The sequence below is a fragment of the Enhydra lutris genome, unplaced genomic scaffold, assembly GCF_002288905.1.
Source record: "Enhydra lutris kenyoni isolate GAN:26980312 unplaced genomic scaffold, ASM228890v2 scaffoldscaffold71, whole genome shotgun sequence".
Taxonomy (NCBI): Eukaryota; Metazoa; Chordata; class Mammalia; order Carnivora; family Mustelidae; genus Enhydra; species Enhydra lutris.
Genome location: NW_019154155.1, coordinates 6,690,790 through 6,713,307, shown reverse-complemented (window position 1 = coordinate 6,713,307; position 22,518 = coordinate 6,690,790). Strand labels below are relative to the sequence as shown.

General features: G+C 45.6%; 1 protein-coding gene across 3 annotated transcripts in view; it reads left to right on the top strand.

The window, feature by feature from the left end:
* Window positions 1-22,518, top strand: part of LOC111159938 (poly(ADP-ribose) polymerase family member 4) — a 136,536-nt gene that overhangs the window by 43,191 nt on the left and 70,827 nt on the right. For all 3 annotated transcript variants that reach the window (XM_022522627.1, XM_022522629.1, XM_022522628.1), the window contains 5 exons: window positions 11,068-11,251; window positions 11,444-11,600; window positions 12,858-12,982; window positions 19,421-19,552; window positions 20,353-20,439. In XM_022522627.1, the coding sequence (XP_022378335.1) occupies window positions 11,068-11,251; window positions 11,444-11,600; window positions 12,858-12,982; window positions 19,421-19,552; window positions 20,353-20,439 (685 nt within the window). The remainder of the gene's footprint in view (window positions 1-11,067; window positions 11,252-11,443; window positions 11,601-12,857; window positions 12,983-19,420; window positions 19,553-20,352; window positions 20,440-22,518) is intronic.

Here is a 22,518-nt window from a genome sequence, read left to right as displayed (position 1 = left end):
CTCCCAATAAGGCCGCTCTGGATGAGGCTGCTCTGGACGAGGCTGCTCCGCAGATGAGGCCACTCCGCAGATGAGGCCACTCCCTGATCGGAGCCGCTCCCAAGAAGAGGCCACTCTGGACGAGGCCGCTCCCAGGACGAGGCCGCTGCTGAAGAAGTCGCTCCCCGGACAGGGCCGCTCCCCGGACAGGAGCTGCTCTGGCAAGGCCACTCCCCAGACAGGGCCGCTCCCAAGAAGAGGCCACTCTGGACGAGGCCACTCCCAGGACGAGGCCACTGCTGACGACGAAGAGGCGATGACGACAGTGACGATGACAAGGAGGACAACAACCCCGATGACACAGACTCTGCTCCCCATGACGCCACTCTGACAAGGCTGCTCCCCAGAGGAGGCCACCGCTCCGGATGAGGCTGCTCCAGACGAGGCCGCTCGACGATGAGGCTGCATGCCGATGGGGCCACTCCCTGGCGAAGGCTGCTCTGGACGAGGCCGCAGGCCGACAAGGCCGATCCCCAGAATGATGCCCCTCTGGTGAGGCCCCTCGCGGCAGGGCCGCGGTTCCAGGCGGCGAGGCTGCTCGCGGGGGGTGGGGGCCGAGGCTCGGGGCGGCGAGGCCGTTCACGGCGGGGCTGCGGCTCGGTGGTGGCAAGGCTGCTGGAAGCTAGGCCGCTGGCGGCTCATGGCTCTGACAGAGCTGTTGGCTCTGACAGCTCTTACAGCTCTCCTACTCCTCCCGACGGCTCTCCTACTCCTCCCGACGGCTCTCCTTCTTCTCCGACGGCTCTCCTTCTTCTTCTCAGCTTCAGCCTCGAAAACTAACCTTTATAGGGGTGGTTGAGCCCCGCCCCCACACAGGTGGCCAATGGGATTTAAACTCACCTCAGTAAATATATGCACGCCCCTCTGATTGGATGTCTTCACCTGGCCTGACCCGCCCTTGTATCTAGGCTTTGCAAGTAAGTTCCTCTGGGAGGGGCAGGGTCAATCTAAGTTCACTGCATAGGGTCAATCTAAGTTTACTGCAACAAAATGGCTCCTCTGACCAACTGGGCCCTTATATTCCCCCCTTTTCTTTGGAGATTAGTCAAATCCTTGACTTTTCAGCCAGTTCTATGTTATATTGAGCATGTAAGACTAACATTTTATCACTCTAATTTTCTCTTATACAATGACATTAGTGCACAGTCGGCTCATTTTTCCTAATTCTGTTCATCTAATTTCCCACCTATACTTTACATAAACAGGTAACAATAGGAGCAACAATAAACTCACAGTTTTTTTAGTCTTAGCTTTATTCCATGGTCAGCGGGGTCTGTCGGCTGCAGCTTCCATCTCTGGGGGGGCGTCCTTACTCTCGGCTTGTTTGACGTGACCCACGTGAACCCAGGCCCTAATGCCTTCTACTTTTACTGCCGTGGGGGTGGTCAGGATAACAGTAAACGGTCCTTTCCAGCGAGGCTCCAAGTTCCCCACTTGATAGCGACATATCCAAACCAAGTCCCCGGGTTGGTAAGGATGTGGTTCCACCTCTGACTCCGTCCCAGTGTGGGCAGTCCGGATCCCTGCATGGGCTTTTTTTTTAAGACAGACTGTAATGCCTGCAGTGACTGGAGTACAGACTGATCAGTCATTTCTGCTAGGGCAACCTCCTGTAGCCGAGGACAGAGCGGGGGGGGGGGGGGGTCTCCCAAACATTATTTCAAATGGGGTCACCTTGTTTAAATAGGGTGTACATTGTGCCCTGAGGAGGGCGAAAGGAAGGAGATCCACCCATCCACCGCCAGTCTCCAGAATTAGTTTTCTCAAGGTCTCTTTAAGAGTCTGGTTCATTCTCTCTACTTGCCCGGAACTCTGGGGCCGATAGGCACAATGTAGTTTCCAATTTGTGCCCACGGCCTTGGCCAATGCCTGTGAGACTGAGCTCACAAATGCAGGGCCATTGTCTGACCCGACTGTGAGAGGCAGCCCAAACCTAGGATTATTTCTTCTAGTAGCTTTTTGGCTACCACTCCTGCCATCTCATGTTTGGCGGAAAAAGCCTCTACCCAGCCTGAGAAGGTATCTACAAAAACTAACATATACTTGTGCCCATATTTTCTTGCTTTAGTCTTAGCCCAGTCCCCTTCATAGTCCAATTTAACCCATTTCTGTAAATACTTTAAATCTTTTTCTGAATAGTTCGGTTTTTCTGGTAGGGCTGGATCCAGGAGTGTAACCAGTTCTTGCAGTGTTTCTCAGGCTGCTTGCTTTGCGGCTTGATCTGCTAAGTGGTTTCCTTTTGAAATCAGATCAGTCCCCTTTTGGTGTACCAGGCAATGCATAACAGCCACCTCTTTTGGGTCCCAAATAGCCTTGAGGAGAGCCAATATTTTCTCCTCTGTTTTTAATTCCTTTTCCTTCTGCTGTTAATAGGCCCCTTTCTTCATAAATAGCCCCATGTATATGGAGAGTAGCAAAGGCCACCTGCTGTCCATATAGATGTTGGCGGTTTTACCTTTGGCCATCTGCAGTGCCTTAGTGAGTGCAATCAGTTCCGCTTTTTGTGCCGAAGTTCCATGTGGCAGGGCTGCTGTCCAGAGTTCCTGCTCAGGAGAAACCACCGCAGCCCCCGCATACCTCTTTCCATTGACCATGTAGCTACTCCCATCTGTGAACGGAGTCATCTCGACATCCGGGAGGGGAATGTCTCTGAGATCCGGCCTTATTCCTGTGACTTGGGTTAGGACCTCCCCAGTCGTATGGATGGTCAGCCAGCTCCTCTGGCAGCAGTGTGGCTAAATTCAGCACCGCTGGGGGCTGGAAAGTCACTCTTGGTTAGTTGAGGAGAAGGGCCTGATACCCGTCACTCGGGCATTCGTCATCCATTGGTCTGGTGGAGTCTGGAGAAGGCCCTCAATAGCGTGTATGGTGGTTACAATGAGATTTTGACCCAAAGTCAATTTACTCGCATCCTTGACCAGGAGGGCTGTTGCAGCAATTATGCAGAGGCAAGGGGGAAACCCAGCTGCTACTGGATCTAGTTTCTTGCTGAGATAGGCTACTGGCCTTTGCCAAGGCCCCAGAGTCTGAGTTAAAACTCCTTTGGCCCCCTCTGCTTTTTCATCCACATACAGGTGGAAGGACTTGGTAACATCTGGGATGGCCAATGCTGGGGCACTCAGTAAGGCTGTTTGTAATTCCCAAAATGCTCCTTCTGCCTCAGCTGTCCACTCTATCATAGTGAGCCCTCCTTTTGCCAGTTCGTAGAGAGGTCGGGCAATCTCCGCAAACCGCGGTATCCACAGCCTACAGTAGCCCACCATCCCAAGAAACTCCCTTACTTGTCGGGACGTGGTGGGGTTAGGGTATCGGGTGATCACCTGTTTCCTGGACTCAGACAGTGAACGCACTCCCTCGTGGAGATCAAAGCCTAGATAAGTGGCATGGCTCTGACAGAGCTGTGCTTTCTTCGCTGACACCCAATACCCTTTTTCCTGCAGAGTCTGTAAGAGAGCTCTCATCCCCCGCAAACATGACTCATAGTCCTCAGCGGCTACTAGCAAGTCATCAACATACTGTAACAGAGTGACTCCTAGGTTGGAGGTTCTGTACTCATGCAAATCCTTGTGTAGGGCCTCATCAAAAATGGTGGGTGAATTCTTGAGTCCTTGAGATCTAAGATGGTATACACAGTTCTTCTGGGGCCCAGGAGGGAGAGTAGGGTATAGGGGCTAGGCACCATCGGATGGATATCTTCAACCCGTTTATTAACTTCCCGCAAGTCCTGGACGGGTGGTTCTCCCCAGTCTCGGCCTTTTTGACGGGCAGCAAAGGTATGTTCCATGGAGACTTGCACAGAACTAGGATGCCGTCTCCTCGGAGGTGGTTAATGTGTTTTCTGATCCCTTCCTTTGCTTCCCGGGGAAGGGGGTACTGCCGAACATGAATAGCCGTAGCTGTCACCTTTAATTGTACCACCACTGGAGGTTGTTCCTTGGCCAAGCCAGGGGGCTTCCCTTCTGCCCAGACCTGGGGAAACTCGTCCTGTAGGATTTGGAGAAGGCTCCCTGCCTTTGTTTCCTCTGGTTTTGAGACGGGCTCGTAAAGGAGGTATTCATCTACTGCTGCCATAAGCACTTGTACAATGGGTTGTCTCAAGGTTACAGTCATGTCTCCTTCCGAGAACTGAATGCCAGCTCTTAACTTGTGGAGGAGATCTCTTCCCATCAAGTTATATGGGGCATTAGGGAGGACCAGAAATTGAAGTTTAACTACTCCCGAGGCCAAATTTAAAGCCCTTTCTGTTATCCGTTTATGTCTCTCTGTGCCATTTGCTCCTTGTACCCAAACTTCCTCTCCAGATAGTTTTCCCATAGGTTTAAGTAATGATGAAAATTGGGCTCCCGTGTCCACCAAAAAATCAGCTGATTTCCCCTCCACTTCAATTTTTACCCGAGGTTCGGGGAGGGGCTCCGAACCATGGCCCCTTTAGTCTCTGGTGGCAAGCATTGCTGTTTTCCTTTTGGGGCACTTCGTGGCCCAATGTCCTTTTTCCTTACAGTAAGCACATTGATCTGATCTAAGTCTTCCTGCCTGCCTTCTCTGTGCTTAGGCTTTTCCTTCCATTTACTATCCCCTACCCATCTTCTCCCCGCCTCATGTAATGCCAAAACCTTAACCAGTTTTTTTGTCTGTTTTTCATCCTCTTGTGCATCCCTGTTGTTAAACACCTTTTCTGCTATTCTCACTAACTCAGTCAGATTCTTCCCTTCAAATCCTTCAATTCTCTGAAGTTTCCTCCTTATATCTGGGGCTGACTGACTGGCAAAAGCAAGATTCATTACCCTCTGATTTTCGGGTGCCTCAGGATCGATCGGGCTATACATTTTATAGGCTTCAATTAGCCTTTCTAGGAAAGCTCCTGGAGACTCATTCTTACCTTGAGTCACCGTACTAATTTTAGATAAATTTATGGGTCTCCTTGCAGCTGCACGGAGGCCTCCCAGTAGAGCCTGGTGGTAGAAACGTAAGCTCTTGTTACCTTCATCAGAGTTTGGATCCCAGTCAGGGGGTTCCCTCGGGCAGTAGTCCTCCATTCGGCGGGGATCGAGGTCCCTGCCAAGTCTCTCACTTATCACCTTATGGGTTTCTCACATGATGCGATCCTGCTCTTCCCCGTTAAAGGAGCCATAAGGAGCTGTTGAACATCCACCCAGGTAGGTTGATGAGTAAGAAAGACAGTCTCCAAGAGGCTAATTAAATCCTGAGGGTGGACAGAAAAGGATTTGTGTTGGGTCTTCCAGTTATAGATGTCAGAAGAGGAGAAAGGGATATAGCTTAGGTAGGGCCACCCTCTCCCGTCTGGTAGAGCAACCTCACGAAGAGGCAGCATTGGCGCGGACAGTACCGGTGAGGTAAAGGGAGACAGAGGGGGATAGAGGAAAGGGGAAGGATTAAGGCAGTCTCTCTGCTTGGTGTCCCATAGGTGGACCCCGACCGTGTATGAGGTGGACTGGTAAAGGCATTTCGGGACCGAGAGTCAGATTTAGAGGACAAATAAGGGGGGGGGGAAATTCCACATCCTCCGTATCCGATGGAGGTAGAATGGTCTTCTTCCCTGGTTCTCCCTCATCTGTCTGTTCTGGTTTTGGTGCTCTGACCTGCCTTAGAGGGAAAGAAATGGTTTCGTTAGCAGGAGGAAGGTGGGACTTGAGCCATGATGGCGGCTCTTCTATCGCCAGGCCACAATGTACGGTATTTGGTCTCGATGTGGATCAAAGACCTCACTCAGGGTAGAATAGATCTGAGTCAAGGCAAACGTTCCTTCTGGTGGCCACCCTGTGGAGAAAGTGGGCCACTCTAATTGGCAGAGTGTTTTTAGTTTTCCCGGGTAAACCTTGTCACCTGACTGAGTGGCTTTACCTTGAAAATCCTTGAAATGTTCAAGAACAAGACCTAGGGGTGTCACAGGCCCCTTACTCCCCGTTTGTCCCATTTCTCCAAATACAATAAACAACACAACAGACAACAAAAAGGCAAGACAAAGACAACCGCAGGCCCAGCGATACCCATCCAGAGCCTGCTGCTGTTGGGGACTTTCTTGGTCCCCTGCAAACACAACAAACCACACAACAGACAAAAAAAGAACCAAGCAAAGACAACTGCAGACCCAACGATTCTTACCCAGAACCTGCCACTGGTGGGGGCTTTCTTTATCCCCCAACCACCTAGGGGGACTCGAACCCCTCAACCACCCAGGGGGACTCGAACCCCTCAACCACCCAGGGGGACTTGAACCCCCCGTCGATCTACCAGCAGAGGGATGGGGCGTCCCCGCATCCACTCCAGCCCTGGGGAGCATGGCCACGTCCAGCTTCTCCCTGGTGGGCTATACCCTGGAGCTCCGCAACCAGACAGACAGATAGGATTCCAATACCCAAGATCCCAATACCCAAAAACCCAAACCTCCGGAGGCTTTTTCCCAAAAATTCCAATGCTGGCTCGATTCTCGTCGTTTGATCCTGAACGAGCCCCCAATGTTGGGGTCCATGATCAAAGGAACAAGACTGATACAAAGCGAAGGTCAAGCAAAGCTTTATTTCATGCCAAGCATCAAGAATCAAACTCAGGGCTGTCTCTTACGAAAAGGCGACAACGATGACCCCAATAAGGTCACTCCCAATAAGGCCGCTCCGGATGAGGCTGCTCTGGACGAGGCTGCTCCGCAGACGAGGCCACTCTGGACGAGGCCGCTCTGCAGATGAGGCCACTCCCCGATCGGAGCCGCTCCCAAGAAGAGGCCACTCTGGATGAGGCCGCTCCCAGGACAATGCCGCTGCTGACGAGGTCGCTCCCCGGACAGGGCCGCTCCCAAGAAGAGGCCACTCTGGACGAGGCCACTCCCAGGACAAGGCCACTGCTAACGAGGTCCCTCCCAGGGCAGGGCTGCTCCCCAGACAGGGGCTGCTCCGGCGAGGCCGCTCCCCGGTCAGGGCCGCTCTCAAGAAGAGGCCACTCTGGACGAGGCCGCTCCCAGGACGAGGCCGCTCCCAGGACAAGGCCGCTGCTGACGAGGTCGCTCCCCAGACAGGGCCACTCCCCAGACTGGGGCTGCTCTGGCAAGGCCGCTCCCCGGTCAAGGCCGCTCCCAAGAAGAGGCCACTCTGGTTGAGGCTGCTCCCAGGACGAGGCCACTGCTGACGACGAAGAGGCGATGACAACAGTGACGATGACAAGGAGGACAACAACCCCGATGACACAGACTCTGCTCCCCATGACGCCACTCTGACAAGGCTGCTCTCCAGAGGAGGCCACCGCTCCAGATGAGGCCACTCGCTGACGAGGCCACTCCCCGACGAGGCCACTCCCCAGACGAGGCCGCTCTGGATGAGTCTGCTCCAGACGAGGCCGCTTGACGATGAGGCCACACGCTGACAGGGCCACTCCCCAGCGAAGGCCGCTCTGGACAAGGCTGCTCCCTGGAATGATGCCGCTCCGGCGAGACCCCTCGCAGTAGGGCCGTGGCTCTGGGCAGCGAGGCCGCTCACAGGGTGGGGGCCGAGGCTTGGGGCGGCAAGGCCCCTCGTGGTGGGGCTGCGGCTTGGGGCGACAAGGCCGCTCGCGGCTTGGGGTGGCGAGGCCGCTCGCGGCTCGGGGCGGCAAGGTCGCTGGGGGTGGCGAGGCCGTTCACGGTGGGTCTGCGGCTCGGTGGTGGCGAGGCTGCTGGCAGCTAGGCCGCTGGCGGCTCTCATGGCTCTGACAGAGCTATCAGCTCTGACCGCTCTGACGGCTCTGACAGCTCTGGCGGCTCTGACAGCTCTGACAGCTCTGAGAGCTCTTACAGCTCTGATGGCTCTGACAGCTCTGACGACTCTCCTACTCCTCCCACGGTTCTCCTACTCCTCCCACGGCTCTCCTACTCCTCCAACGGCTCTCCTACTTTTCCGACAGCTCTCCTACTCCTCCTGATGGCTCTCCTTCTTCGACGGCTCTCCTTCTTCTTCTCCGACGGCTCTCCTTCTTCTTCTCAGCTTCAGCCTCGAAAACTAACCTTTATAGGGGTGGTTGAGCCCTGCCCACACAGGTGGCCAATGGGATTTAAACTCACCTCAGTAAATATATGCACGCCCCTCTGATTGGATGTCTTCACCTGGCCTGACCCGCCCTTGTATCTAGGCTTTGCAAGTAAGTTCCTCTGGGAGGGGCAGGGTCAATCTAAGTTTACTGCAACAAAATGGCTCCCTCTGACCAACCAGGCCCTTACAGTAGTATTAAACTGATAAGCCCTCTTGAGAAAATTTTGGCATCACCTGCTATATTTGAAGAGCATAGTTGATAGTATGACTCAGGAATCCTATGGATTAGCTGGCCTATGAACCAGGAAGCAGTGGTTCTCAATCCTGGCTACACACTGGATCACTTGGAGGAGACTGTTTTAAATTGAAGGACTTTTTTTAGTTTTTATTCCAATTCCAGTTAGTGGAGTATAATGTTAGTTTCAGGTGTACAATGCAGTGATTCAACACTTCAGTACAGCATGGGGTGTGTTAGGATCCATGATCAAAGGAACGAGACTGACACAAAGCGAAAATCAAGCAAAGCTTTATTTCGCGCCAAGCATCGAAAATCAAACCGACTGGTCGGGGCCATCTCTTATGAAGAGGCGACGACGACGAGGACGCCACTCCCGACGACAAAGAGGCGATGACGACGAGGACGACAATGCCGCTCCAGCGAGGCCGCTCCCTGGATGACAAAGAGGCGACAACGATGACGAGGACGACAACCCCGACAACACAGACTCTGCTCCCCATGACGCCACTCTGACAAGGCTGCTCCCCGGACATTGCTGCTCTGGCGAAGCCGGTCGCAGCGGTGCCGCCCCTAGCGGCAGCAAGGCTGCTCCAAGGGGCGCTGCTCCCAGCGATGACTATTACTCCGATGACTACTCCAACGGCTACCCCAACGGCTACTACAACTCCTCCTACTACTCCCCCCACCCCAGCCTCACAGACTAACCTTTATAGAGGTGGTTGAGCCCAGCCCACACACAGGTGGCCAATGAGATTGCAACACACCACGGTAAATATATGCATGCCCCACTGATTGGATGTCTCCATCCGACCGGGCCTACATCCAGGGTTTGCAAGTAAGTTCCTCTGGGAGGGGCAGTGTCAATCTAAGTTTGCAACCGAAAGGCTCCCTCTGGCTAACCAGGCCCCTACAAGGTGCTCATCATAAGTGATCCCCATCACCTATTTCTACCATCTCCCCCACCACCTCCCCAGCTGGAGGAGGTTTTAAATATTACTGGTGCTGATTTCACCCCAGATCAGTTAAATCAGGATCTCCAAGGGTGAGGTTTGGGTATCAATAGATTTTTAAGCTCCCTGGATGATGATTATATGCAGCCTGGGTTGAGAATCACTACCCTAGTAAGTAGACACAGACCAGGAGGCATGCACAGGAATGGCCAAGAAAACTGTAGTAATAGAACCCTGGAAATGATGCAGATGTCCATTGACAGTGGAATGGATTGAAAAATTTTGGTGTAGTCCTACACAGAGAGCTATATGGCAGTTTCAACCTGTGTGCTACAGCTACACATGCCTGATAGATTAGCCTTAGGAACATGATGTGGAGCAAAAAATTGCTATGTGATTCTGTATGTATGCAAAGTTCAAACACAAGCAAAACTAAGCATGTTATTCAGGGACACATACCTATGCATCAATACTATAAAAGAAAAAAATAATATACACCAAAAAACCGAGATTCCAATTAGATTACCTGTGGGTGGCAAGGAAAGTGATGCCACAGGACAACACAGAAGTCTTGATGATGTTCTGTTTCTTAAACTAGGCAGTAGCCATGTGGTTGTTTGTCTTATCATTATTCTTAAAACTTCACATTTATAGTATAAATGCCCTTCCCTGTGTACAAAATATTTCAAAGTAAACTTTTTTAGATGTCACGATTTTTAAAAAATAAATTGGCATTCCATTGAATTTACCAAGTTGAAGTCCTTGGTGACTCTGGACAGAGTGGTTTCAGTGGAGAAGCCAAACTGTGGCAGGTTGAGTGGTGATGGGCAAGCAACCAGGCAGAGGCAGCCATTGTGAAAGGCAGGAAATGGAGAGGGAGGAAACTGGGACAAAGCTAAGGGTCACAGGTTTGGTGGCCACAGGGAAGGAAGTTTATAGGAAGAATGGGGGAAATCAGTTACTTTTTTTAAAGGGGGCAAGTCTTGGGGCACCTGGCTGGCTCAGTTAGTGGAGCATGTGGCCCTTGATCTCAGAGTTGTAAGTTCAAGCCCCGTGTTGGGTGTAGGGATTACTTAAAAATGAAGTATTTTTTTTTTTTTTAAATAAAAGATAAAAGGAGGCAAGTCTTAGAGGGGATAGAACAAACGCTTTTACATTTGGGTCTTGATATTTGGAAAAATAGAGGTCTATTCCCAAAATGTTATTCCCATAGATGTCCTAGCCTATGCTCCTTAATTGCAAAAGTTGATTTTTTAAAGTTGCTGAGTCCTGAAGAAAGTCAAAACAAAATCTCTCACTTAGATGTCATTTGAAATTTTTGTTTCTCCTTTTGGATTCAGAAGCCTATGAGAATACAGTGCCCATCTTTCCCTTTGAGCAGTTCTTATTTACCTGGTATATCATGTTCTCTCTGAGCTTTAGTACAGAGAAGTAATCTACTTCTTCTTAATTAAAAAGGTGGGGGATTTTCCTTCTCTTTCATCACTTTGGTGTTTAGCATACCAAAATGTTTGTATTTTAGTAATTAATAAAGATTTGGGGAAACAGTAGAATTCATCCCTCTCTGGAAGAAAGTACTTTGAGCACAGCCTAGCACAACAGAAGGGAAACATATGTGGTTTTCATATTAAAGTTTTAAACAAATAGGTAAACAATAAAGTTCTAAATTGAATCTTCAGAGATATTTCAATAGCAGTAAAATTTGGAACATTCTGCCAGTACAGTCATTTAGACAGTATTTCACATATAGAGATGGATAAGAGGTAATAAAATATTGTTGCCATGACCATAAATTACATACACATTACTTCCTTTCCCAATGCAGCACGAGTACTAAGTACTCCCACTCAGGAGAGACAGATGGCACAAGGCTCTTGGTTGTCTGTGATGTAGCCCTTGGGAAGTGCATGGACTTGAACAAAAAAGACTTCTCCTTGTCGGAAGCACCACCAGGTTATGACAGTGTCCATGGGGTGCGAGCAACAGCCACTGTCACCACAGACTTTGAGGTATTTATTTCAGGAAACAGGCAGAGAGGCTCCTGTTTTTATTGAATATGCTTTAGTTGAAGTAATTGTTGCATATCTGTGACTCTCTGAATTCAGTATTTTCTAAATTAGCAAACCTGCAATTCTGCTTTTATGAGAACATTTACCAATAAAGGTTTTTTCCCCCCACCTATTCATTTCTGTTGGCTCTAGGATGATGAATTTGTTGTATATAAAACCAATCAGATTAAGATGAAATATATTATTAAATTTTGTATATTTGGAGATGAAATAAAGAGCTTTCATCCTTGTAACACTACTGAATTAGAGGAATACAGACCTGAGTTTTCAAATTTTTCAAATGTTGAAGGTAAGACACTTTTCTTGAATGCTATTTTATGTTATATTTATAGAACTCAAGCATTTTATTTTTAGAGGAATTTATGTTCATGTTCAGGAACTGTATCTATGGTTTCATATATAAATATTCCATTCCCTTCTTTATTTTGTAAAAATAAAAACCAGGATACTTGAGAGAGGTTCAGTGATCTCAAAAATCACATATTACTTTGTTAACATTGCCTAAGTTGAGCTCGTGCACCTCTGGACAGCTGATGCTAAAACCTACTGAAGCAATTGAAGATGTCAAAGCACAAAAAGTGTAATGGGGATTGGTGAAGTGGACAGAGGACCCAGCTTTAGAATCAGGAAGCTCGGCTTCAAGTATCAACTTGCCACTTACTAGGCTGTGCAATATGAAACAAACTGCATAAGCTTTTTGGGCCTCAGTTACTCTGTGTTGCAAATGAGATCAGTATCTGCATTAAGCAAAGATACTCCCAAAACTATAATATGCAGCTTATTATATGTTAGTAGTAGAAATATATGAGAGGATGATAGCTTCTCAGAAAATTTTAAGCCCAAACTATTTTAATATTTATTAATAGCCTTGTAAAAACACATAAACATTTTTAACTGTGATCAAATTATTTTTTGTCAGAAATGTATGACTTTAATGTATAAGAAAATGACTCCTTTTTTTCCTCTGGGAGCATTAAATGAAATGTCTGGCTAGAGAGTATATATTTACATATCTAATTATATGTGTATCTTTGTACCACCTGGTATAGAAGGGGAACATTTTTTTCATATGCTGTATTAGAAGTTTGATTTAGTGTTCGTTGCACTGAAAGTCTAAGGGATCTCATATTGGTCTGACATGCTTTTGTGGCACAATAAATAATAGTGACTGACCAAAATCACAGGCTAGGAAATGGAGATATCTAGATTCTTGAATAAACTACACTTATAAATTCTTAAAGACTTTTGTGAACTTGTGCATATGCTTAAATGTATGTCTTTCAAGTAATTGTGTGACTGTAAAGTTTAGATGAATCCTCAGAGTCACTAGATTAAAAAGGCAGTGTGTCTATTATGAAGGCTACCCCATTTTTCTCACGTGGGTTCACTTACTTTACAGCATCGGCTATTGAAAATCATAAAATGCTGCTTGTCCATTTTTCCTAAAATATAATGTATGAGGGAAAGGAGAAGGAATAACAATTAAGATAACAAAACAGTGCAGGGATGGTTTTAAAAGCTAACATTATAATTTTTTAATGTGTAGATTATCAATTAGCAGACACCAAACCTTCCAGCAACATCAAGTCCGGTCTGCAGGATGTCTCTGGCAATTCAGTTCCCCTTGAGGATGTTCACATCAAGGGGAAGATAATAGACTTCGTAGCCCAGGTATGTTCTTTGTGGTTTTATGATACTTTGAGCAGATACATGACAATCTGATTATAGTTGCATGAATTAAACAAAATGTGCATTTCTTTTTTTTTTTAAGATTTTATTTATTTATTGGACAGAGAGAGAGAGAGATCACAAGCAGGCAGACAGAGAGAGAGGGGGAAGCAGGCTCCCCGCCGAGCAGAGAGCCCGATGCGGGGCTCGATCCCAGGACCCTGAGATCATGACCTGAGCTGAAGGCAGAGGCTTAACCCACTGAGCCACTCAGGCGCCCCCAAAATATGCATGTCTAAAATTTGTTTATTCGTTGAGCACCTCCTTCATACCAGGGACTGTTCTAGGCTCTAGGCATATAGCAATGAACAAAAGAAAACCTGCCTTGTGGAGCATACATTTTATTGAGGGACTAGGCAAAAAACATGATAACTAAATGAAATGCATCATGTGTTAGATGGTGATAGGTCCTAAAGAAGAAAATCTAAGCAGGCAGGAAAGGAGCTTCACAGAAGGGGAGGGGTTTGAACTTATAAATAGGACGGCCAAAAAGGCCTCACTGAGAAGGTGACATCTGAGTACAGCTACGTAGGAAATAGTGGAGACTAAACCATGTAGACATCTAGCTGTCACTTATTCCAGATGGAGAAAACAGCATGTGCAAAGGCCTGTGGAGCAAGCCTGATATGGTCAGGGACATCAAGAAGGCCACTGTGGCTACAGCAGAATAGAAGGGAGAGGCATGGCGGGATATTAGATCAAAGAGATGGTTTGGGGATCAACTCACATCAGGACACAGGATGTACTGTCCTGTATTCTGAGTGAAATGGAAGCATCTAGAAGATGTTTGGCAGAGAAATGGTATGATCTCACCTGTTTTAACAGGATCACACCAGCCACCATGTCATGAACAGTCTGAAGAGGATCAGTTAGGAGACATCTTTTTTTTTTTTTTTTAAAGATTTTTTTCATTTATTTATCAGAGAGAGAGAGGGAGAGCGAGCGAGCACAGGCAGACAGAATGGCGGCAGAGGCAGAGGGAGAAGCAGGCTCCCTGCAGAGCAAGGAGCCCGACGTGGGACTCGATCCCAGGACGCCGGGATCATGACCTGAGCCGAAGGCAGCTGCCTAACCAACTGAGCCACCCAGGCGTCCCAGTTAGGAGACATCTTAGGTCAAGTTGTCTGGAAAACAGACTCTAGGTGGAAATTTGTTTTTAGAAAGCTTGTTGGGAACTGCTCTCAGGAACAACACCTATAAGAACAAGGGAGTCAGGACCTGGCAAAAGGAGAGATTGAACTATGACACATCTAACATATTATGCATATGAGTCCTGGGATGATCTCAGAAGGAGCTCTGAATCTGGGCTGGCCCTTCAGAGATGTTCTTACTTGAGGCCAGGGCACAAGGCTTTGTGTCTATAGAGGGACCAGTTACTGGATGTGGCTGCCTCGGTTTGGGGGAGGTCATAACCTTGAGTGAGGTGGTCCATCTTTTTCTAAGGACAGTCTGGGGAAAGACTCAGCAGATGACACTCTCAGCAGCCTTGGTCCTGAAAAGGACATCTGGGAGCATGGTATAGCACGAAATGTAGGTGACTGTTGAAGTAATTCTGTCAAGGATGATGGTGACTTGGACCAAAATGTTAGCAGTGGGAGTGGAAAGAAATGATTGGGTATGACAAAGGATTGAAGGTAAAATCAATAAGATTTGCTGATGGGTATGGAACATAAGAGAAAGTCAGGAATCAAGGATGACACCAAGGTTTGGCCTGAGCATCTAGAACAATCGATCAAGTTTGCACATCCTGGAATGGGGAAGTGGTAGGAGGGCTAGGTTGGGGAGGACTATCAGGAGGTCATCTTTGGCCCTATCATGTGAGATGCTGATATCCAGAAGCAAAAGCCAAGTGGGCAATTAGGCATTTGAGTCTAGAGTCCAGGGAAGAGTTAACTCCTTGTGGGAGTCCTAAATGGGGGAGTTGCCAGCACTTAGATGTTGTTTAAAGTTGTGTGAAACAGCTTTAATTGTGAAACACCAAGAGAATCTTGCAGAGAGAGAAGACAAGGCCAACATGTAATGGTCAGGCAAAGGAGGCTGGGTCAGCGAAGGAGATGAAGAGGGAACGGCCAGTGTGACATACACGGGAAGCCAGGGTCTCTGGAAGGAATAACTCTGTTGAAGACAGCTGGTGGATCAAGTAGAATAAAATAAGAGACCTGACCGTTGGATTTGGCAATGAGGAGATCACTGGTGACTTGACGGTTACCGCTTTGATGGAATGGTGGGGTTAAAAGTTTAATTAGAGTGAGTTCAAGAGAAAATGGGAAGAAAGAGGAGAGAAAATGAGACCGTAGCTGAAGAGAAGTGGGATCAGACTGTTTTCTTTTTTCTTTTAAGACAAAAGAAATCATAGCATGTGTGTGAGCCAGTGCAAGAGGGAAAAACTGATGATTCAGTAGAGGGAGTGTGAGATGTGGGTGTGTTCATACCATGAAGCAGTAACTAATTCTGACACTGTCCACCTGGAGATAGTGTCCAATCCTAGAGGTCAGGGGTTTTGTCTGCTCTCCTTTCCTGCTACCACTTCAGAAGCCAGTGGCAGGGGCTCTAGCCAACTGACTGTAGATCGGAGGTTCCAAAGACCCCTTCCTCGTGTTAGACTGATGTGCTGGAGTGGCTCAAAGAAAAAAGTGAAACATTTTATTTACGACATTAATAGTTATTACAGAAGAATACACCTGAGGAAAAGCCACCTGAAGAAACGTGTAGGGCAAAGTGTGTGGAAAGGGGCACAGAGCTTCCCTGCCTGGTTCAGGCATGCCACTCGTCCTGAATCTCCATGTGTTCACCAGCCTGGAGCTCTCTGAAGCCTGTCTTTTTGGGTTAATACAGGCATGGTTGATTATTAAATCATTGGCCATCAGTGATTGAACTCAATCTCCAGCCTCTCTCCCCTCCTCTGAGGTCTGAGGGTGGGGCTGACAGTTCCAACCTTTAATCCCCTTGGCAACCAGTCCCCATCCCTAGGTACTTGTCAAAAGTCACCTCTTTGACATAAACTCAGGTATGATTGAAAGGGGTCTGTTATGAACACCAAGAAATCTACATCGTTCTTATCACTTAGGAAATTCTGAGGGTTTGGGGAGCTCTGTGCCAGAAACAGGTGCAAAGACCAAAATAAATATTTATTATAAATCACAGTATCACAGAGGGGACTTGCTGGAGATGCACTGTTCTGTGAGGGGGAGATGGGGAGAGCCAAAGCTCAAGTGCAGTGCTTGGCCTCAGCCAGAAGCATGCAGCTGGTGCAGCTGCGGTCACAGAACAGAAAGTAGAGTTCATGGGCACACATGCAGGCAGGCTGCCAGTGTACTGTGAAGGCTCTCTGTTTTCTAAGATTTGACCTCATCATTCGTTCCTAAACACTGAAGACTGCACTGACCAACTATAAAGACCTCTTAGAAAAATAAGAACATCTGAGTCCAATATTGTGGTATTCCTCCCTCTTCAGAGGGAAATCAGATTAATTGTAGTGGTCATCTTGAACTGGGGAAATGGGGTATCCTGGGTGGGATAGGGCATGCTACCCATGATATCTCATCAGTTTGCATATGGCCCACTCTGTTTGCATTTCCGGGCCCACTCTGATCCATACCCACATCCCTGAATAGCTCAGGGAGACAACATAGACTTTGGGAAGACCCTGATGTGGACTCATAGTAAATGTTCAACCCATGCTAATCTCTTTGGAACCACCTAGGAACTGTGACCATAGTGGTTACCATTTCCTATAAATCAGGCCCTGGATTGAGTTTTTCACATGCTATATTTAATTCTCCTAAAACCCTATGAGGTGAATGCTGTGATTATGCCCGTTATTTAGATGAGGAAGCTGATGTATGGAGACATTGAACAATATGATAAAGCACAGATTTGAACCCTGATCATTCTGATTCTCAAGTCCAGCCTCTTTAACTACTATGCAGTAGTGCAACCTGGGATGTATTGTATAAGGCAGAGAATTTAGAGTTTGGAGGCTTCGCTTTGAATCCTTGCTCATTTTTTTCTAGCTCTGCGACCTTGGAAAAATCATTTTTTAACTTCTTCATGCCTCAGTTTCCTTAAATGTAAAATGGAAACAATAGTATCTGCCAGTTAGCCTGTGGCTATTAAATACAATGAATGTGAAGGTTATAGGGCGTTTTTCACAGATATAGATAAAAAACTAATGAGTGTGTTACAAAGAGAGGCATACATCCTCGGTACATTACTTTGGATTAGACAATTTGCACCATTTGATATTTTAAACCCGATGAAGCTTTTTCTATTGGTAATTTTCTGAAAAAAAAAACTCATGATTTAGCAGTGAATTTTTCACTAATTTGTGATTAGACAGCTGGCTTGGAGATTGTCATTGGGAATCCAAACAGAGGCTCAGCAGCAAGGACTTGTATGTTCATAGCTCACATACTAGACTCTTCTTGGAATGAGTTTAGTGTTTTTAGTTTAATAACTAAACTAAAATAGTGATTTCATCTGAGGGTGGAAAATAAAGACATCCAAAATTAGTACAGTATATTAGCTTCTCTTCTAAGTTCTAGTAAAAATACTTCTATCATCATTACCTAAAATGTCTTGCTTTCTGAGTGCCCAGTCATACCATGTGATATACAGAGAGAGTGAAGCTGACATAGACCTGACCCCCGGGAACTCCTGTGCAAAGGCAGACCTGCTAACTAGATGCAGGCAGGACATCCACAGAGCAGAATGGAAACATGAACCCAAACCAAAGGACAATTAGACAGTGACCCTATCTGGCAGTTACAGGTCAAGCATACGTGCCCTTGAGGGGTTTGGTAAAATTGAATATCCAAGAGAGAAATGAAGAGTTCGATGCACGGGGAACATGCGTGATATCTTCCTGGTCAGCAATCTGCATGGCTCTCTGCCTGTTGCTCTCTGACCTTTTATGATGGTTCAGATCACCCAGACACCCAAGAAACTCTAAGATCCTACAGGATCAATTCAGGGCCATGGCCAGCCTCCAGTTTCATGGTGAGCCTGGTGAGCAGGTGGCTGCACCAGCCAATGAGGCCTTTGTTTGCAGAACTATGAGAGACTCAATCCCCTGAAAGGTGCTGACCTATTGATTTGAAGACAGTCAAGTTACGCCCCTTAAAATTTTTTCCTCTGGTGCAGCACATACACTAAGGGCAACGCAGCTTACTGTAAATCCAGGTGTAGAGAGTATTATGGAATAAGTTTGTTTCCTTTATGCTTTTGTTTTTTATTTCAGTCTCTTCCCAGAGATTATTGACGACGAATGGCTAATTTTTTTTCCTTATTGCCACATGTTTAAAATATTATTGTTTATTATATGTCTTGCGTTTTTGGGGTTTTTTTTGTAATTTTCAATTGTTTAAAGACTGGTCTTTTCTTACGCAAGGGAGTGATGTGATAAACACAGTCCATTAATAAAATGAATCTGCTAAGAACAGAGACAGCAGGTAGGAGTGGAAAAGAGTTGATTCAGGAGCTGACTAGACAGGAAGAGGTGAGGATAGATGGAAAGAGCTATGGAGGGCTACATACAGAGAGGTAAAGGAGGGAAATGCCAAGACCTGAAAACAGAACAGGTATAAGAACTATTCTGGGGGGCTCCTGGAGGGCTCAGTGGGTTAAGCCACTGCCTTCGGCTCAGCTCATGATCTCAGGGTCCTGGGATGGAGTCCTGCATCGGGCTCTCTGCTTGGTGGGGAGCCTGCTTCCCCTTTTCTCTCTCTGCCTGCTTGTGATCTCTCTCTCTGTCAAATAAATAAATCTTAAAAAAAAAAAAAAAAGAACTATTCTGGGGGTGCCTGGGTGGCTCAGTGGGTTAAAGCCTCTGCCTTCGGCTCGGTCATGATCCCAGGGTCCTGGGATCGAGCCCCACATTGGGCTCTCTGCTCCGCAGGGAGCCTGCTTCCTCCTCTCTCTCTCTCTGCCTGCCTCTCTGCCTACTTGTGGTCTCTGTCTGTCAAATAAATAAATAAAATGTTAAAAAAAAAAAAAAAAGAACTATTCTGGAATAGTGTTTGGGTCACATGACACTAAGGAGGGATCAAAACCACACATAAAGAGGCTATCTTGTCATCTTGACGAAGCTGCATTGCTTCTGTTAAGTGAATGTTTGTAATATTGTAATACTAGTGACTTTTATTCCAGCCAAGAGTGTATGAATTACCTGAAACTGTAGCTGGTACACTTTATAATGTGACATGGACTCTATATTCCAGTCAAAGAATGCTCTAAGTCCTAAGGGTTAGGAATTTGAGAGACATGATAAAAATTCAAGGAATTTAAAGAAAAGATGCATAATAGTTTTCATTAATAGTTGTTCCTACAAATGTTGTTCCATATGGTTTCATCAAGTATATGGTGTTTTTTTTTCTTCTTCAGGTCATTATTTTTCAGACATATACCAATCAAAGTTCTGTGCCTATTGAGGCAAGATATATTTTTCCTTTGAATGATAAGGCAGCTGTGTGTGGCTTTGAAGCATTCATCAATGGGAAGCACATAGTAGGAGAGGTAAGGGGAGAAAATGCACTGTGACTGCTCTTTGGTTTAAGGTCAGTTTCCCATTTACCCAAATCTTCCTCACCTGAGTTCCCATAGCTATAAAGTTGAATAGCAGCCTTATCATAAAACAGAAATATTCTTCAAAGAACCAAGCATTTATACAGTTGGGTTCCATTTAAACATCCCTCCCTGATAAACTAGTTTCTGTCCCTACCTGTCCAGTGTTCATCAGTCAATGACTTGTAAATTCTTTGCCTAGCACTTTGAAACAGAGCAATTTCAATATCAAAAGTTTAAGAGAGGCACCATGGAAAATTGGTGAAGACTTTCTATAATTTTGCAAAAAACTGATCCTTTGCATCCTGTTGTAAGTCAAATTGATGCGATGACTACTGTTGTTAACTTTTTAAGAAAAGTTGTACCAAAAGAAATAACAAGTGATACATTCTTTGTTTATTCTAAGGATTAGCCTACAGTTGCAATAATAACACATTTTGTTAAATGTAAGGTAAACTTAACTTATTATTTTTGTTCAACATAAAGTCCCAATCAAACTTTTTTTTTTTTCACTATTGACTCTGAAATATGGTCCCAACGAATTAAAGAGATTTCTCTATAGTTGGCCTTTTCTGTTTCAAATTCTTACTAGATGAGTACATTTTAATGTACTTTATATAAGTTTCCATTCACCTTAGGCTCTTAGCTTTCTGGGTTTTACCTAGGTTTTAATAAACATTGCTGCAGTTTTTCTTGTTAAAGTCTGAAATCATTATTCATACCACAACTGGTATAAAAATAATCTTTTCCAGGTTAAAGAGAAGGGAGCCGCCCACCGTGAATACCGAGAAGCCATCACTCAGGGCCATGGGGCGTACTTGATGGATCAGGATGCACCCGTACGGCTTGATTTATCCCTTAGTCTAGCACACTTATCAGAAGGGAGAAAGAGTTGGAATATGACTTGAAACATGAAGTCCATAGTAGAAACTGGGATAATTTCTGCTATTTTAGGCCTAGAGTTTAACTTGCTGTTAGCAAGCAGAGGTCTACCTGGTCAGAACCATTCGACTTAGGTAAAGGTAGGAGGAAATGGTGTCGGTATTGCCAAACAAATAAGAAGACCTACTTTTGACCTTGGGAACTGAGTTTCCCAGAAGTGACAACAAAAAGAAAACATTTGGGGGTACATAATCTTCATCTTCTGATAAGAGAGTGTAATATACAGTTGACCCTTGAGCAACACAGTTTTGAACTGCATAGATCCACTTGTAGGGGATTTTTTTTGTTAAATATACAATACAGCACTGTAAATGTATTTTGTCTTTCTTATGATTTTCTTTTCTCCTGTTAACTTCATTGTAAGATTTTAGTATATAACATCTAACATACAAAGTATGTGGTAATTGACTGTTTATGTTATCAGTAAGGCATCCAGTCAATAGTAGGCTATTAATAGTTAAATTTTTAGGGAGTCAAAAGTTATAAGTGGATTTTTGGCTGCACAGGCATCAGCAACCTCATTCAAGGGTCCACTACATATACATTTGTCCTAGGACTAAGCTTATCTAGCAATTTATCCAGTTTTCACCAAGTTATATCCTGGGAAGAGTTTTCTACAGGGTCCTGAGGTAGGTCCAGATTCTTTTCTTTCTGATTAATTGCTTTCATAGGGATAAAATATGGAAAATTTGAAAGAAGGGACAGCTATCATATCCACTAGATTTCTTTTCTTAAATATAAGATGCTTAAATATGCCTTTGGCAGATACTAGATTGTGTGCTGTTTGTAATCGTTGTCTCCAGCATAGACATTTAGTTGTTTTTGAGGACAGGTCCACGTGCCTCAGATACTACCTCTGAGGATGCCACATTGCCATAGCATTGTGAAAATTTAATGTTGTTGGAGTTGGGGGTTACTAAAGATTAATACAGAGTTAAAGGACAAATGATTGCTTTTTACATATAAGATAACCTTTTGCAAAATGGAAGTAAGCAAGGAAGAGGTCCTTGTTAAACAGTTAATAATGCTACTCCTGGCCAAAGTGTATATTTAAAAGCCTGGGGTTTATTTCACAGTGTGAGGTTATTGTCATAAAAGAATTGGTTGGCATAGTTCCTCCTTGATGATATTTCCCTAAGAAAAAGATCCACAGGAAAATAGTCTTCAGAAAGGGTATTACCTGTGGATAAAGTCTGGTCAGAACCATTGCTAACCAGCGCCTTTAGGTACCCCAGAATGTATTTTGCCATCCAGCTTCTATAATGTCCTCACTCTAAAATATATTATATTAATAATGTAATTATATAATGTATTATAGATATATATTATTACATATGTGTTATATATTTAATATATAAGTATATATTCTCTACTTGCGAGACTTCTAATAGTTGGGAACATTTTATATATATATGCACACACACATACTCATATATATACATATAAAATAGTACTCTATACTTGGGAACATTATATGTTTGTGCATATAAAACATAATGTATATTACTGTTATAATTTATAATATATATAAGTATATATGTTATATATATTATATATATGATGTTCCCAACTATCAGAAGACTAGCAAAGTGGCTTTAGACATCCAAGGGACTGAGGTGAAAATGATTTGTGTTTGAAAATTATGTAGGGACACCTAACATTTCAAACCTCATTATATCAGAAAGGAGGACAAAGTGTCTTGCACCAAATGGTGCTTCCCGCGCTCTTCACCTACACGAGTCCCCCCATATGCACCAAGATGCTAGCCCCCTGGGAGCCCATAGGGAAATCCCCACAGCTCCTGTGCCTCACCTCTCCTCGGAGGGGTTTGTTAACCCCTTGGAATTGAGTTCACTTGGCTGCCTTGCAACTCAGCTTTCTGGCAGGTCAAGCAAGTTACAGTTTTGTGAATTATCCAGCTTGTAACAGAAGTGACATCCTGCATCTATGTCCTACACAGAAATGGAACTGCAAAT